Raw genomic sequence first — 15,297 nt, 5'->3', positions numbered from 1 at the left:
ATTAGAAAGGTACATTTGCCCGGGTATAGTCATAACATAATCTTTATTTATTTCCGAAAATATTTTTCTAATGTCCATATTTATGATAATAAATACAGTTTCATGCTCAAATATTTATTACATATTAATGCTTCACACTGTAAAATGCAAACAAATTTTCCATATATGAGGAGCTAAGCAATAACAATTATTTAATGTAATTAATTTTCTACGCTGGTCCTCGGCACGAAGGACAGAATGAGGGTAGACCTGGCAGGGACGACTATATCGTCCACCTGCACCTCGGAGTGGCTTGTGTAACTGAAAATAATGAATTGATTTAAATTTCTTACGGTAGAATTACGGCAAAATATATTAATTTTATATTTTGTGTAAAAAATATTGTTATATGACATATCACGTTAGAATAAAATGCATGAAAGAAATTTAAAGGTAACATAAGTTTCATATGTACATTTAGAGTATCTCATCTTGTGTAAAGCAAACTGAATTTTCCCTGATTATCATTAATACGTACTTTGTGGCGAGCCGTGTACTCTCAGTGAGATGGTGCACGGTGAGTGTAAGTGGCAGCACTGGCAGAGATAGTGCGCCGAGATCAGCACGAGCCAACTCTCCAGGGTTGTATAGAGACACATAGCCCGTGTGTCCAATCTTCCACCTGAACATAAAACCATTTAAATTATGGAGAAAGCATAGGATCGTTTTCACTCGTATGAGAAAATAAATTAATAATTCGCAGGCTTGTAAAGTGTCGCCCAATGCACTTGATTATATTTGAAATTTATAACGATTTACAGAGAAAGTTACACATAAAATCAAATATACTAAACTTTAAATTTTAAAACGCTTATACAGTGCTCGCATTTCAAAGTAATTTTCCCCATTAAAATTAATTGAAATGTCATTAAACCGTTCCAGCACCCAAAACACCCACTCAGTTGTTTTTGAATAAGAAAATGAGTTCACACTTTAATTCCACAGACATCATCTTCTTCGGAAGGGTTATCCCCAGGGTTAAAAAAAATAATGTGATAATGTTTTATAAATGTACAAATGCAAAAATAATATCAAAAATGCTTAAAAAACGAAGGAAACAAGCAAACAGACTGAGATCTAGTCTGAGGTGGGAGAAACTGTTCGTGTAGTATACGATTCCGTTTCTCAAAGCAAAACATCGCCCATTCGCCCGCCCATATTTTAAAAACACTCGTATATTAGGTACCACTGTATTTTGCGTGAAATATCCTATTTATACCTGGTGCAAGCTAGCATGGTGCTGGTAGAGTTGACTGTCGGCGTAGCGCTTATGTTGTACATTCCGTGCTCTACACTAGCATCACTGCGGAGAAGAGATAGAGACGACAACAGAGATATCTGAAATGTTTAATAGAGTTTAACTCTACGTCTAAAGCCAAAACGGCTCTCAAATACTAAACGGCCTTGCGAAACGCGAATAAAGTATGCCATTTATTGCGAATACTATTTCATGTATTGATGTTACTATCGAACTACTACTGATGCTACTATTTAAATTGCAGAAAAAGATTTATTGAATTACGCGTATACGAAAATTATTTCAGTTCTTTAGCGAAATAAGCAGGTCAAAATGTGGTAATAAAAGGCAAAAATCGAATTAGCGTTTCCTCCGAAAGTATATATTATATATTTAAAAAAATTAAAGGAGAGAATTGATTTATTTTTCATTAAATTTTTTAAGGTTTTTTTATGATAAATAGAAAGTGTATTAAGTGGAGAAGGCGTTTTTATAGAAAGATTTAGATCGTTACCGTTGACGTATCGTTATCCGTTGTCTGCAGTTGATCCATTGTTAAGACAGGCGCGGCCGGCATCAACATGCTAAATGCAGCCAACTCTACATTCGGCTCAGGTGAGTTCAACTGAAAATTTATGAAGTGCATGAAAAAACAAGAAATACATTTTGAAATTATGATAAAACAGCAACAGTTTTATACGCAAAACTTGAGCAGCGCACCGTGGGCATACGTAGAACTAAATGTAAACACAAATACCTATTTTCATTAATAATTATTCGAACAAATGCTCATGTAGTCATATAAAAATCTACATTATCATATTAACTAAGACATGACGAAAATATTATAAAATTCGTGAAAATTTATTTTCGATATATGAATAGTTAGTCTAGCACGAGTATAACACGGAAGGTCCAAAAGCGTTATGACGTCATCGCTTCAGAAGTCTACATACTCAGCAGCAAAGCATTCAAACCAACAACGCAGGTCTGTGATGCCCATTTCGCAGACAGCTCTGGAAACTGTGTTACGACTCGTTTTTCGATTAATCGTTATAGTAAGGTATACCTATTGTAAACTAAATCCAATGCGCCCACACAAAATGAATAATTAATTTATAACTAACTTGTTAGCTCTTTTCTTACTTTTGATATAAAAATCACTTTATATAAAATGAATTTATTGATATTATAGTGAAGTAAGATTAGCCAAAACAATTTTACCTGTACTAAAGGCCATCTAGCGATCCGTTGATCTAAAGCGAGTATGGCAGCGCGTGCGTCGCTAGCGGGCAACGGCGCAGTGGACACCGGACGTAAAGACGTCGTGTTGCGTTCCAATAGGAACCATTCGGGCTGATCTTGCTCGGCTATCGTGAACACTGACTCGCCTGTAAACATAAATTATTTTAAGTTAATATCGCTTTAGTATATATATCAACTCTCTGTAATATATAATTATTCGTAATTACGGTGAGTGGTGTGATTATTAGTGAAAATTGGAACACCTGTAGATTCGTCACCTTATAAGTATCCTAGTAAAAATAATAACAAAGCCTTTGTCACAAAATAGGTAAAAAAGTAGACTGCCTATATAAATGGGCTTACTTCTATGAGCAGATTCTTCCAGATAACTCAGACGTCAATAAGGTAAACATTTAAAATAAAATAAACTCTATACTAAAAGGGATTACCGAGAATCGAAAGAAATGATATAGGAACACTCTTTTATCAATAACAGTATGCCCCAGTACCCCCCGCTTTCAGCTCCTCCTACATTTCTTAACATCACTAAACACTTATTATTTAATCGGCCTTCACCTGCACTATACGACGATATTTTTCAACACTAGGTATTCAATTCCCATTATCATTTCTTTATGTTTAGATATTCTTAGAAGACTATTAGACATTTCACTGATGAAACCACTTTAAACACACAATAATTATCTTGTATTATGTTTAATAAACTCAAAACTACACTAAAACCAGTACAAAAAACAATGTTAATTGATCAGTATAAATAAATATACGTACCAGCTGATGGAACATCATATGACGCGTCCACCAGATGCGACCAATGAGAGAACAGCTCGTCGAGGGCGGGCTGATCTGCAGTGTACTTGTGTTGGTAGTACGAGTACTGAGTGAAGTCAGCCTTGTGGTCAATGCCTCGCCCTACTCGAGGCTCCTCCATAGCCTTTTCTATGTTTGTGTTGTTTACTACCAGAGTACGAGCCTTTTGTAGCCTGAACATGTTTTAGAGCTTTTAAACTATTTACTAACAGTAAAATCAGAGTCAAATCATTTATTTCAATTAGACCTATTAAAAAGGCTCTTTTGTACGGCAAATTTACAAGTTAAAAATATTAAAAAAAAATCTGTAGTTGTCCCTTCTGAAAGGTACAAGGATTATGGCCAATAGTGAAATTTTTGAGAATATTCGCCTAACAGTGCAAACCTTTTTTTTGAGCATTTTAAGGAAAACTTTTGTATGTAGTATATTTAATAATTATCTTGAAACTATAGTTTTCATAACAATATATATGATATTAATTGAATAATTCCCTCACCTTACACCATCAGCACCAGCCTTCATCCATATCTTAAGGACTGCATCAAACTGTTTCACAACAGCTGGGTTATGGAAGTTCAGATCTGCTTGATCAGCACCATATTGGTGAAGATAAAACTCCTCACGAACTGGACTCAAATTCCATGCAGGCTCATTCAGAGTGGATACCTAAGACATATATTTAATTATTTAGTTGTGTAAAACTGAATCATTGCGTAACTTCCAGAAATCTTTCTCAGAGTACTTCCAAATCGAAAATATATGTAACGTAAAAAAAGCATTTATTTAAGGAAAAATTATCAAGAAAACATTAAGATCTGAGGCAAAGACCAAGGGTTGCCATCACATAATAAGTCCCAGATAACCTTTCTTAAGACCTTTCAGATAACTTTCACCTTAGTAATATACTTTTATTATTTAGAGATGAAATTAAAATATATTTAGCTACTATCATCTAAATGCTGATATAAGATTATATATTTATCAATTTCTTATTAATATATTAATATTATCAACTTACCCAATTGTTAGGAGGTTTCGCCGTATTATTGTTTGGGTCAAACTCCGTGCTCGCTCGCCACGTGAAGTAGTCGTTGTACTCTGCAGAACGATTCTGGCTCAATTGGAACCACTTGTGCGATGTTGACACGAAGTTTGCCGTAAGATCAACAATTACCCTGTAAAGATTAATGCATCTTTTAACTACCTTACTTAAAATAATTAATATATAGCACAGCAGGACAGTCCGGACATTTTTTCTATAGTAACTAAGAATTGTTACAACAGAAATGCTAATAACTGCTTCTGTATGTCCTGGGTAACTTAAAATTTTATTTAGTAGAATAATTGTCAAAAATAATCGATTTTAAATGTTATATATAGTCTTTTTTTAAAATTTTGTATTAACTCATATCTTGAAATCTGTTATGAGACAATACAGCAGTGGTTTTATCTCATAGTTTTAGCCTTGTCCTTAGTGAGTGTGTGTAAGTAAGTATGAGAACATGGAAGTGTGTATGAGGGTGTGTAAGTTTGTGTGTGTGTATATATATCTATCAATAATCGTGTTTCATTTAACAGACATATGTATGTTTGGCCATTATTTATATTTTCCTCTGTTAATGTTTTAAGCAGTTTTGTTCTAAAGTAAAGCTTTGGACGGACAGAAAATTCGCTTTTGGGGTGGCCTCTCTTTGAGCTGGAAAACTAAGTTATCAGCTGTGAGCCATACACAAATAGGTCATGGACATGACGCTTGTGTAACTCTAAACAATTAGGTGCCTAAAACTTATGAAGCCTGACCATTGGAATTGCATCTATGACATGAGTCCCAACTACTGTCTAGTCTGAGATTGATTCAGCTAAGTTTAAGCTCCTACAATGAACAATCAATTATATAAGTTAATTGGAATTATAATATATGTACGCTGTTAGCTTCAAGTTCATATCTTTAGAACTAAAATTTGATGTACAATAACCGAAGAGATTGCATATAAGATTACTGAAAGTAAGTAACAGAAGTAACAAAACTTACTTAATACCAGCTGACTTGGCCTTAGTGACGAATTCCTTGAACTGTTTAAGGCATGGGACATTTTCATCTTCTAGAACCGAGTATGTATCCTTGCATGATGGTGCAAACACCGCAGCTACTTTGGCGTCCGTGAGTAATGGCAGGTCAATGGCACTGTAGTCTTCAACACTTGATGCATCAACCAAGGGTCCTCTTTCGAACCTGTGGGATACATTTAGAAATATGTTGTGTTTAAGTTAACCTTATACTCCCACTACACAATATATATAATTTTATTAAGATGCAACCTGTTTTTGGTGCAACAATATTCTATTTGTTTTGCAATTATACAATTTGAAACACTACTTTTTCTAACATACATTTTAAATCAAAACCTTTATAAAACTATATTAATTATGATTTAATTAATTTAATTTACAGTTTATTGATCCACAACTTTTTTTAAAGACAATATATATTTTTTTAAATATAGCTAAAATGGTTTATGTCACAATACAAAGAGCATTATGTACTAACAATTTATTTGTTGAGGTGTGTGTGGAAACGTATTCCGTGTGAGGAGATTAAGTGTGTGTGGAGGTGTTCAAGAGTGTGTGAGGTGTGTATGAGGATGTGGAAGTGTGTGTGAGGGTGTATGTGCCGTATTAATTTGATCTTAAAAATCCATACTACTTCATTAGTTACATCTATTGATAAGCTACATTATAAATCAAAAACCCTTACACTATGTATCATATCAATGGTAGTTGTACACTGTACAAAGTTTTAGTGTTCAAACTCACCAAAATATCAATTCTTGCCAATTATAGAAACATCAAAGTCTTCATAGTTAATGGATCTATCAAAAGTTAATTGGTTTAAATAAATCACTGTTCAATGCTTTAAAAAAAATTGTCTTAGCAAATCCTATTTATTTACCTCATACAATTAAGTACAATGCCCACATTTATACAATAATTATTAAATAATTCTTTATCATGATCGTTAGACTTATCACAGTAGCTAAACAACATCTTTTTGCATTGTTATATACTGACCATTTCTTGGGGGCTGGTGGTGCACACTTGGGCGCTCGTATGATGATTATAATGGCTCCTGCCAGCATACAGAGCCACATTGCCCAGAACAGAACAAACATGAACCAACGCAATCGCACCCACATTGGATCGTCGGCATACTTCATGAGCTCCTCTTTGGTAAGACCCATGAATTGCTGAAAAATATATATTAATCTTTAGTTAAAATTTAATATCGAAAGCAATGTCAAAAGTACGAACACATATATAGGACGCATGACTTCAGTGAGTGTAATAAAGTTATTGTAATCTTGTGATTAAAGATTTGAATATTGTAATAAAATTTATCATATTTTAATGACAGCAGTAATCTACTTTTATACACATACTTTTCTATTAGAAGCAATAATTGTTGAAATGTAGAATAATTTTCATTTTTATATTTACGTAATTTATGTTTATATTATGTATTTTTAAAAATTAATTACGAATCTTTTGATTACTGATACATGGAAAAGATTGTCAGTGTTTGACAAAATTGGCAGATGTGACAAGTATTCTTTCTAACGCCAATCACTTATCTGGTCCGGCGATTCATAGAGCCACAAATAGTAAAATTGGTACAAAATTTTCAGACTCAGACAGGTAGTGAAAACCACGAAGAGCAGACGTAAGCCGCAATAAACGCTAAATGGTACATACCCGCTTATTAGCATCCAGTTCGATCTTAGCGTCGCCATTCCTATGATCTTCTACCACATATTTAGCGTCAGCCATATCTACCCTCGTTACAATCTTGGCTTCGTCTTCCTTCGAAAGCAACTTTTCGTCAGCCCCGTCGCCTGAACCTTTCTCCTTCTTGAGACTCGACTTCGATGTACGGAAGTCTGAAAATAGCATAAAAGGACTTAATTTGTGAACAACACATGACTTCCCGTTTGTGCAACTAGTCTGTACACATTGAAACAATTGTGATCTTACTTTAAAAGATTTTATTATGTAGGTACAAATTTTAAAATGTAGTAAATACTTTAAATGTATTAAAAGAATATATAATAGTAATATTATTTTTCAATAGCTGATTGTTTTCCTTCATAGCGTATCGGCGTCGAAGATAGCTATTGATCCATGCACTCTGCTAGGAGGACTCAAACTCAGTTGTAATAAAAATGTTCTTAAAAACATGTTTATTTTAGACATGGGAAGTCATTGCCTGATTATTTGTTTTTGTTCATTAATTGCTTTATAATCAATTAAGTTAAACGTTAAAAATCTCAATGTAATATATATAATATGTTAAATACTTTTTAATGGTAAACGCCGCTTGCTTGTCGTGATGCCATTTAATTTAGTATGAAACGTTGAAAACGTTCTAGACTGTTATTCAATTCACATGTCAATTACTTAAAGTAAAGTAGTATAATAGTTGTATAAATATATCCCTATATTATTATTCTACACAAGGAATTATTTCACATTGTAGCAAGTTACAATAAATTCAAAATAATAATTATAAAATATTTAAAATTGAATTTAAACATGATAAAAACTTTTATAAATCAAATATTAGACGAGTTCATTCTCATAGTACAAAATCAATGATAATTATAATAATAATATAACAAATACAATCAACGACACTATATACTAGGTAAATTCACTCAGCCAGAAATCTAATCCTTTCTTTACTCTTAAGAGTGTATGAGGAAATCAAATAAGACTGACCTTGTTCCAATTGAACCCTATAATACAATGGAGTCCTGGTTCTAGAGCGGTCACAATAGGCGTCCGAACTTGAAGCGGTTTAACGGAACACTGCCATAGACGGAATTTAAAAACTGCCCATGTATCAGGGCTGTCACGATAGGTAGCAGTTTTAAAAAAAAGATTAAATGTGATTCGAAACTGAATTTGGTTCGAATTTATATTTTTACTAACTAGTTAAAGGATACTCCAGTAATATGATTTGTATAGAACAAAAAATGTAACCTTAGCTTTAATATTTATGCGACAAACCAAATAGTTTTGTGTTTAAAATACTTGGGGTGACTCCCGTGTATCAAAAACTTAAGGGTAATCTATATACTAGAAATGTTTAAAGTAAGTTTACGTTAAGTTTTAAAGTCCTATGCGTAAAATATATGGAACAACCCATTGCTGTTAAATTAATATGTAATACATAATATATAAAAATAGGTATCAAACGTATCATGATAAAATATATATATACCAATAAAATTTGATAATTCTGTTGCTTAGTAGCTATTTATTACATATATAAACGAACAATTGTTCGAAATAAAACTTATTTAAAGTATATGAAATTAAGGGCGCTTATAAACGAACTTCATAATTAACTTAGCGTCGTCAGGTTTTTTATTATATTAGGGGTTTACACCTAACAAAGCTCACATGATCGTGATAGGAGCAACTAAATACTAATAAATTAATTCTATGCTATACATAAATGTTTTACTAATTTAAATGTGCAAAGATGAGACAACCCTGTGACAAGTAATCTAGATGCAATTTAAAATGACACAGAAATTACCAGTTAACGTACCTCTACTTTATTAGTGCAGTTTGCACTCACATTTCACAACTTTCTATGATAATAGTTCATATGCTGGTGTAAACTGAAGAAGTGGAAACATTGCTCTAGCTGCACTGATCCAAAGTTAATTCCAAGCGATATAAGTAATTTTATAAATCCAATATATTGCGTAATACTAGAAACTATAAAAAAACTACATGTAGGAACTAACACATTCAACAATGTTATATACCTAGTCCAGCCATAAGTTCTGTTACAAATAAAAATGATTTCTTAATGAAGTAATTTAATATAATTAAAATTTATACCTACATATTTATTAGTCTCAGCAAAAAATAAAAAAATATTCTATACGTAATGGCCACCTTTGGTTTTAATATAGTCCTTTAATCTGTTTGTCTACAAATCTATGGATTTACGCACTGTCCCCATGGGAAATTTGGCCACTGCTTGCTCCAAAGATTTTTTAAGGAACTCAATGTCGCCGTGTCGATTAGAGCAGGTCATGTCCTCTAAAACTAACCATAATCTGATGTCTAAAGGGTTGAGGTCTGGGCTAGATGAGGGCCAGTTTTCAGCTCTTATTCTAGAGAGATTCTTAGTCTAGAACGTTGGTTTCGAGCCAGGCTTGGATAGTTCGTGCCTTGTGACCAGAAAAAAGCACCCGTGGTGCAGAATCCTGCTGGAAAGTCCAAGGCATATTTTTAAAAAGTGCATTGCTGTAAGGTTTCCCAACATGATCCAAGACTGTATCATGATACACTTTGGCTGAAGTTTTCACTCCTTTTTCACAAAAATGTAGTTTTATGACTCATTGATAAGACGCGAAGAATATACATATTAAAAAGTTAAAAACAAGAAAAGTTTTTATGTAACAATATTTATGGTCAGACTAGTTAAATAAATTAATTCAAGGTTCAATATTTCATTGAAATTTAATGACTAAATATATATATAATGGTTATAAATATTCAGATTTCTTTAAATTGGCTAAAAACTGTGTGACGAGGCAGTTTTTTTTATTTTTTTATGAGTATTATGCAATTTTTTTAAATATTATTATAATATTTTTAACTACCAGTTTCAAGTAAAATATTTTTTATTTACTTGTGTCGTCGAAGTATAATGATAATGACGTGTTGCCAAAAAAACAACGGTTCTCTTTCCAAAGACTACATATTACACAAAAATCGATTAGGCTAAATAACGTATTTTAAACGTAATCACATTTATTTTTCTATTTAAATGATATCAGTGACAATATGCATATTAACGTAAAAGTACAAGGTAAATTTTAATAATGAAGAAACATATTTTTCCATACAAACATGAGGAAATGAGTCAATAACTTTAACATGCTCGCAAATTAATTTATACTAGACATCGGTGAAAAACGGCAAACCCGAGCATTGGCGTGCTAGTTTGGTAGGATCAAAAGTATACCTACAATCGAGACGTATTATTATAACTAAGCTCACTTCTGTCGAATTCATAACAATTAAGATTAATAGGATGCAATTGTTTACTTTTTAGATGTTCAGAAGTGTCGTATTCATATTTTACTAAATCACAACTATATCTAATGTGTGTCGTGATAAATTTATGTTTGTAATACATTCAATATATTTACGTTTGTTTAAACTGGTAAACTTTCCCCCACTACTTTGTTTAATGCTCAAGAAGTTTGCCGGTATCTGCACCTATGAAACACATTGTATGTGTAATGTTCAATCTACAACAAAAATATACAAAATATCACAAGTAAAGGCAACTAATTACATTTTCGTTCGTGGAATAGAGGCGGTCAAAATGAACACAAATAATAAAATAAGTTGACGAATGTGATCCGATATAATAATTACATTGTTTGAAATCAGTTTAAGCAGAAGACGTTGCCAAGTACACAATCATTTAATGAGTTCTGATATTAAATATTGCGTCGTTCTATAATGGCGTAAAGAAACACTTTAGATAGTGTAATGAAACAACATTTGTTTAATCTGAAATCTGAAGATGTATTTACGACACTCTAAACTTTTAAATTACTAAAAACTATACCTTTTCAGAAAAACTAAATTCCACTTAACCATAATCTCTTTCTGACAATTATGTTTACCTGTGATAAAGATCCTAAGAAACTTTAGTTAAAACAGTGCGTTACAACCGATTTCGCTAGGTCTCTTGAAAGGGCAACCAATGCCATCCTTGAAAACAATATCAATCTTTATAATTGACATGCTTCTTCGGCCTAATAGTGAAATTCCACTTTTCTCGCCATGTTTGTCAATTAATTCGGAGCCAAAGTCGCTAAATGCGAAGAACAAATTACAAAATCCCTTTACGAGACTTGCTAATCCATTATTTTTAGTTTTTACTAGGACCAACCAAAAACCATCTGAGTTGTATAAAAAAGAAGTTTTGGTGCAAATACAAGCCGTAAGCCAAAAAGTGCTTAAACGGGTTGTGTGCAATTTCGAGGAAGGCTCAGGAATGCAGATTTCTTGACTTTCTTGATGGAGCGCTGCGGGGCAGCAACAATGCTATTCAAAAAACACACGAACTGCATTTCAAACATAATTAAAATCTGCAGACAGTACGAATTCGTTTTTTGTCTACTCAGTGACAGCAATATAATACATCATAACAATTATAACTGATTTGCACTTTTGCCTTTTACATTTAAGTTTGTAGCTAAATACGCTTGAATATAATTATATTTTAGATATAGAATTTTCTCCTATTATATTATATAATTTTTGTCAAAGCAATTTTCATTTATATGCTGGACATTTGATTGAAATTTGAAGAAATTTAATTAAACAGAAGTTTTTACTTAAATCATTACTTACAGTTACGAGCCAGAAACACGATATAATTTTTACACGTTTTAGCAAGTATAATAAGATTTATTTATATATTATACTATAAATAATATTACTATGTTAGTAATATACAAGGTTCTTTGACTAATAATTACTTCAGTATAATATTTCAGATAGAAAAAACTAATTTAAAACAATAAATACCCATTATTCGACTTGGAGATAACTCGTAACGTCTAGTATGGGTCATTAAAATTAAATCTGGTCGAGTGGAATGTTTGACTTCGTGATGAACGAGATTGCATCCACGACCCTATTTCGAAGTTTCGAGGAATGAACTTGTATAATGCACTAACTGTATTGTACTTAAAATTCACTTCATATACTGCTACATCTATTAAGTATCTTTAGCATAAAAAACGCTGTTATTCAATTTATACATCTCTCTCAAAGCTATATGCTATATAACGGGGGTGTAACTTAAGTTAAAGTTAAAAAATTTACTAAAAGACAAGAAAACGCATGAACGTCTAGGTCCTGAAAAGTATATAATAATACTATTAAACAGCATATAACAAAAATCTACAGTTTATTTATTCACTATGTATTAGCAAATACCTGAGAAATAAGAAATTATTGTTAATTCAATATCAAAAAAATATTGCTGTCCCAATTAATAAGTACAGCGAATTTAGTGATATAAATAAATAAATTAGACGTGTAATGTCACGTCTCATATTTGTGGACCTTTCTTCTTAATTATTTTGATTAAGAAAATCAATCTCTAAAATCAAAAATCGAGGTATTATAAATCTTAAAAATAATAAAGTCATTGTACTTACTACTCAATTTACAGGCCGAGGTATATTTTACGTCCACGAAACGTCAGTACAATAAGAAATGATCACAAGTAATGCGCGAGGGCGCTTGGACTCTTTCAAGTTACACTTGACTTTCTATGGTTAGAAAAGTACCTACGGTATTTCAATAATTTACGCCACTAACTCCTGAAGCACAAATTAACGATATAATTTTTTTTCATAAGCTAATCAAATCAAGAAATATTTATTATACAAATATAAGTTAATAATAATATAATAAACGATGAATACTACATGTTAAAATTGTTAATCTTATGTGGAATAAAAATCTGTTAGTAATTTTAGTGCACCTTACAAGGATAAAAACAAAATATATAAATATTTATTGATTGATATGCCTTTATATATGTATACATATTCATATATCAAACATAATGTGTAAAAATAAATGTTATTAAAAGAATATTAAATTATTCTAGATTTCCATTTTCTACCATTTCTTGAATCCAGGGCCAAGAACTGACATAATGGAGTAGCACTATTGTATATATGATTTAATAAGGTCTGAATGTACAATAGGTTCCTAAACAACTGACAGCCTCTAGTTAAACTTGAAAAATACTCAGTTGTAAGGAACACACTAAATATAACAATTAAAACACTTAAATGAAGAAAAAGTATTATTTCAGACACAATAATTAAAAGTTTTATATATAAAATAATAGTTTTAATTATATTTCATTACATTATATTTTCATAGTCACTTTTTACACAATCAATAATTATATTTACTTATAAACAGTCTATTGATTTTGGTTTAACTTTTCTAAAAACTCTTCAAACAATCTATTTCTTTCCTTTTGTATACTGTTTGATTCCTCCACAATATTAATTAACCTATCTAACTTTTGTTCCACAGTTCGTTGTCTATCTCTCAATTCTAGAGTTACCTTTCTAAATTCTGCATTTCTCTTTCTTAATAATTTTCGTTTTACTTCATCATTAGTTACAGAAGGTTCACCATTTTCTAGATCTTCAAATTTGTTTGTTGAACCAATATTTCTAAGAACTTTAACAATTCTCTCACTTGTCCCATCTCTAAGTTTTTGTTGTATCTCAGGTTGATATTCTCCATCAATATTATAAATTTCTTCAAATAAGTCAAAATATGGCCATTTAAAAGCCGTCATTCCATTTTTATTTCTTTTTCTCAAAAGTCTTACATATGTTTGTTTCAAATTTCTAAACTTCTTATCACAACTGTCTGCAGCTTTTCCCACCGCATTACCAATTTCAATCCACACATTTTTTTTTCTTATCTTGGGATTCCTAAATCTGTCTATATTTTGTAAATATAGATTTAACATCCCAACAATGCTCTCTCTATCCCAGTGATCATCTGGATCATCTGGAGTTTCCATTACTTCTGAATCATTAAGCTGCATTAATATGCTCTCAACCTGAACATACTCAATAATAAGTAAAAATTAAAGCTTTAACCACAAGAATTTTATGTTCAGCGTATCTCAACATCAAATTGAATAAATTTTTAGGTAAATAGTATATAATCCTTGTGGTTCACAATTGCTAATAAGAACTTTCTGAAATTACATTGTCGGTAGTGTCCAGTTTGCACGTATTCTCTGCACACATTAATTATTAGTATCCTGAATTATATTTTATTAAATATAAAAATTATATATTGAAATACCTTTGTGAAATGAAAATAATACTCAAAAGCGATGCAAACAACGTTAGCGTTGCATCATTCAGCGGTGTATCGACAAAATGGCGCTGCGTGTGGCGAAGCTTATCCAATGAAAGCGCTTTATAATCCGACCAAATTGAAAGTGTGCTTTAGGTAATCATTTAAACTAATATAGAGCGGTTATTAAAAACGATGTGTATTTTATTTAATATGAAAGTAGCAGACATTCACAAATATATTATAAAATACGTAAAAATAAAATTAGCTAGTTAGTTATTAGCTTTTCTACGAAACGGCAAACAAGTTCCATTAGTCGCTTAGTCTTTTCAAGGTTGTTAATGTACGTCAAGATCAGCTGACAATACATACTTCGAATAATTACATGTACTTATTACTAATTTTTTCGTAATAAAATATAACCTAATGACTAATTAAAGATTATGAGGGTAAAGTCTAACCATATGGCAAAATTGTAGAACTTGAAATTGTATATGACGATCAAGGCCAATAAATACCACGCCCAATCAATTCTAATACTGAATAGTTTGTTTAAAATATTACATTACATTAAAGAGAATAACGAATGCTCACCTTCATCATTTTCGGATATAGGCTTGTAAGATGCAACATGATCGTCTTCTTTCACCTGACCTCCGTCGATGTTGAGATGATTTTTCCTGGACTCCGACATATTTATGCCGCGAAAGTCCAATTTTAATACTTAAACTGCACAAATAGCAATAAATGTTTTATTTGAATCTGTTAAAATAATTTCATTTAGATTCCTTAATCTTTTAATTCAAAGATCAAACAGGCAAGACGGTAGTTGGCACATAATATGATAATAAGCGGATTTACTTTTTACTAGATAACAAGTAACGCAGACTAGTTCGAACTTCAAAAATAAATCGAATACCGAGTTCCGATTTGCGAACCTAGTGTAGTTTACTATAGGAACGGTTTATAATCTGTGAAATGCACGAATGAAGTT

At 31.6% G+C, this 15,297-nt stretch overlaps 1 protein-coding gene across 3 annotated transcripts; it reads right to left on the bottom strand.

The window, feature by feature from the left end:
• Window positions 1-98: 98 nt before the first annotated feature.
• On the bottom strand, window positions 99-15,204 carry LOC123715878 (neutral and basic amino acid transport protein rBAT). 3 transcript variants are annotated; one of them, XM_045671218.1, is made up of 12 exons: window positions 14,898-15,204; window positions 7,104-7,288; window positions 6,423-6,598; window positions 5,386-5,586; window positions 4,372-4,528; window positions 3,850-4,019; window positions 3,314-3,525; window positions 2,501-2,667; window positions 1,791-1,901; window positions 1,259-1,377; window positions 518-661; window positions 99-300 (listed from the first exon to the last, which is right to left on the bottom strand). In XM_045671218.1, exons 1-12 carry the CDS (start codon window positions 14,995-14,997, stop codon window positions 201-203), a joined length of 1,842 nt encoding a protein of 613 aa, XP_045527174.1. In that variant the 5' UTR covers window positions 14,998-15,204; the 3' UTR covers window positions 99-200. The 3 variants fall into 3 exon arrangements, with proteins under 3 accessions (XP_045527174.1, XP_045527175.1, XP_045527176.1); XM_045671219.1 differs by lacking the exon at window positions 14,898-15,204 and adding an exon at window positions 12,620-12,715; XM_045671220.1 differs by lacking the exon at window positions 14,898-15,204 and adding an exon at window positions 8,127-8,227.
• Between the last annotated feature and the right edge of the window lie 93 nt (window positions 15,205-15,297).

Source organism: Pieris brassicae, chromosome 11 (genome assembly GCF_905147105.1).
Source record: "Pieris brassicae chromosome 11, ilPieBrab1.1, whole genome shotgun sequence".
NCBI lineage: Eukaryota > Metazoa > Arthropoda > Insecta > Lepidoptera > Pieridae > Pieris > Pieris brassicae.
The sequence above is the reverse complement of the archived record's forward strand: the minus strand, read 5'-3'. Positions and strand labels throughout refer to the sequence as shown.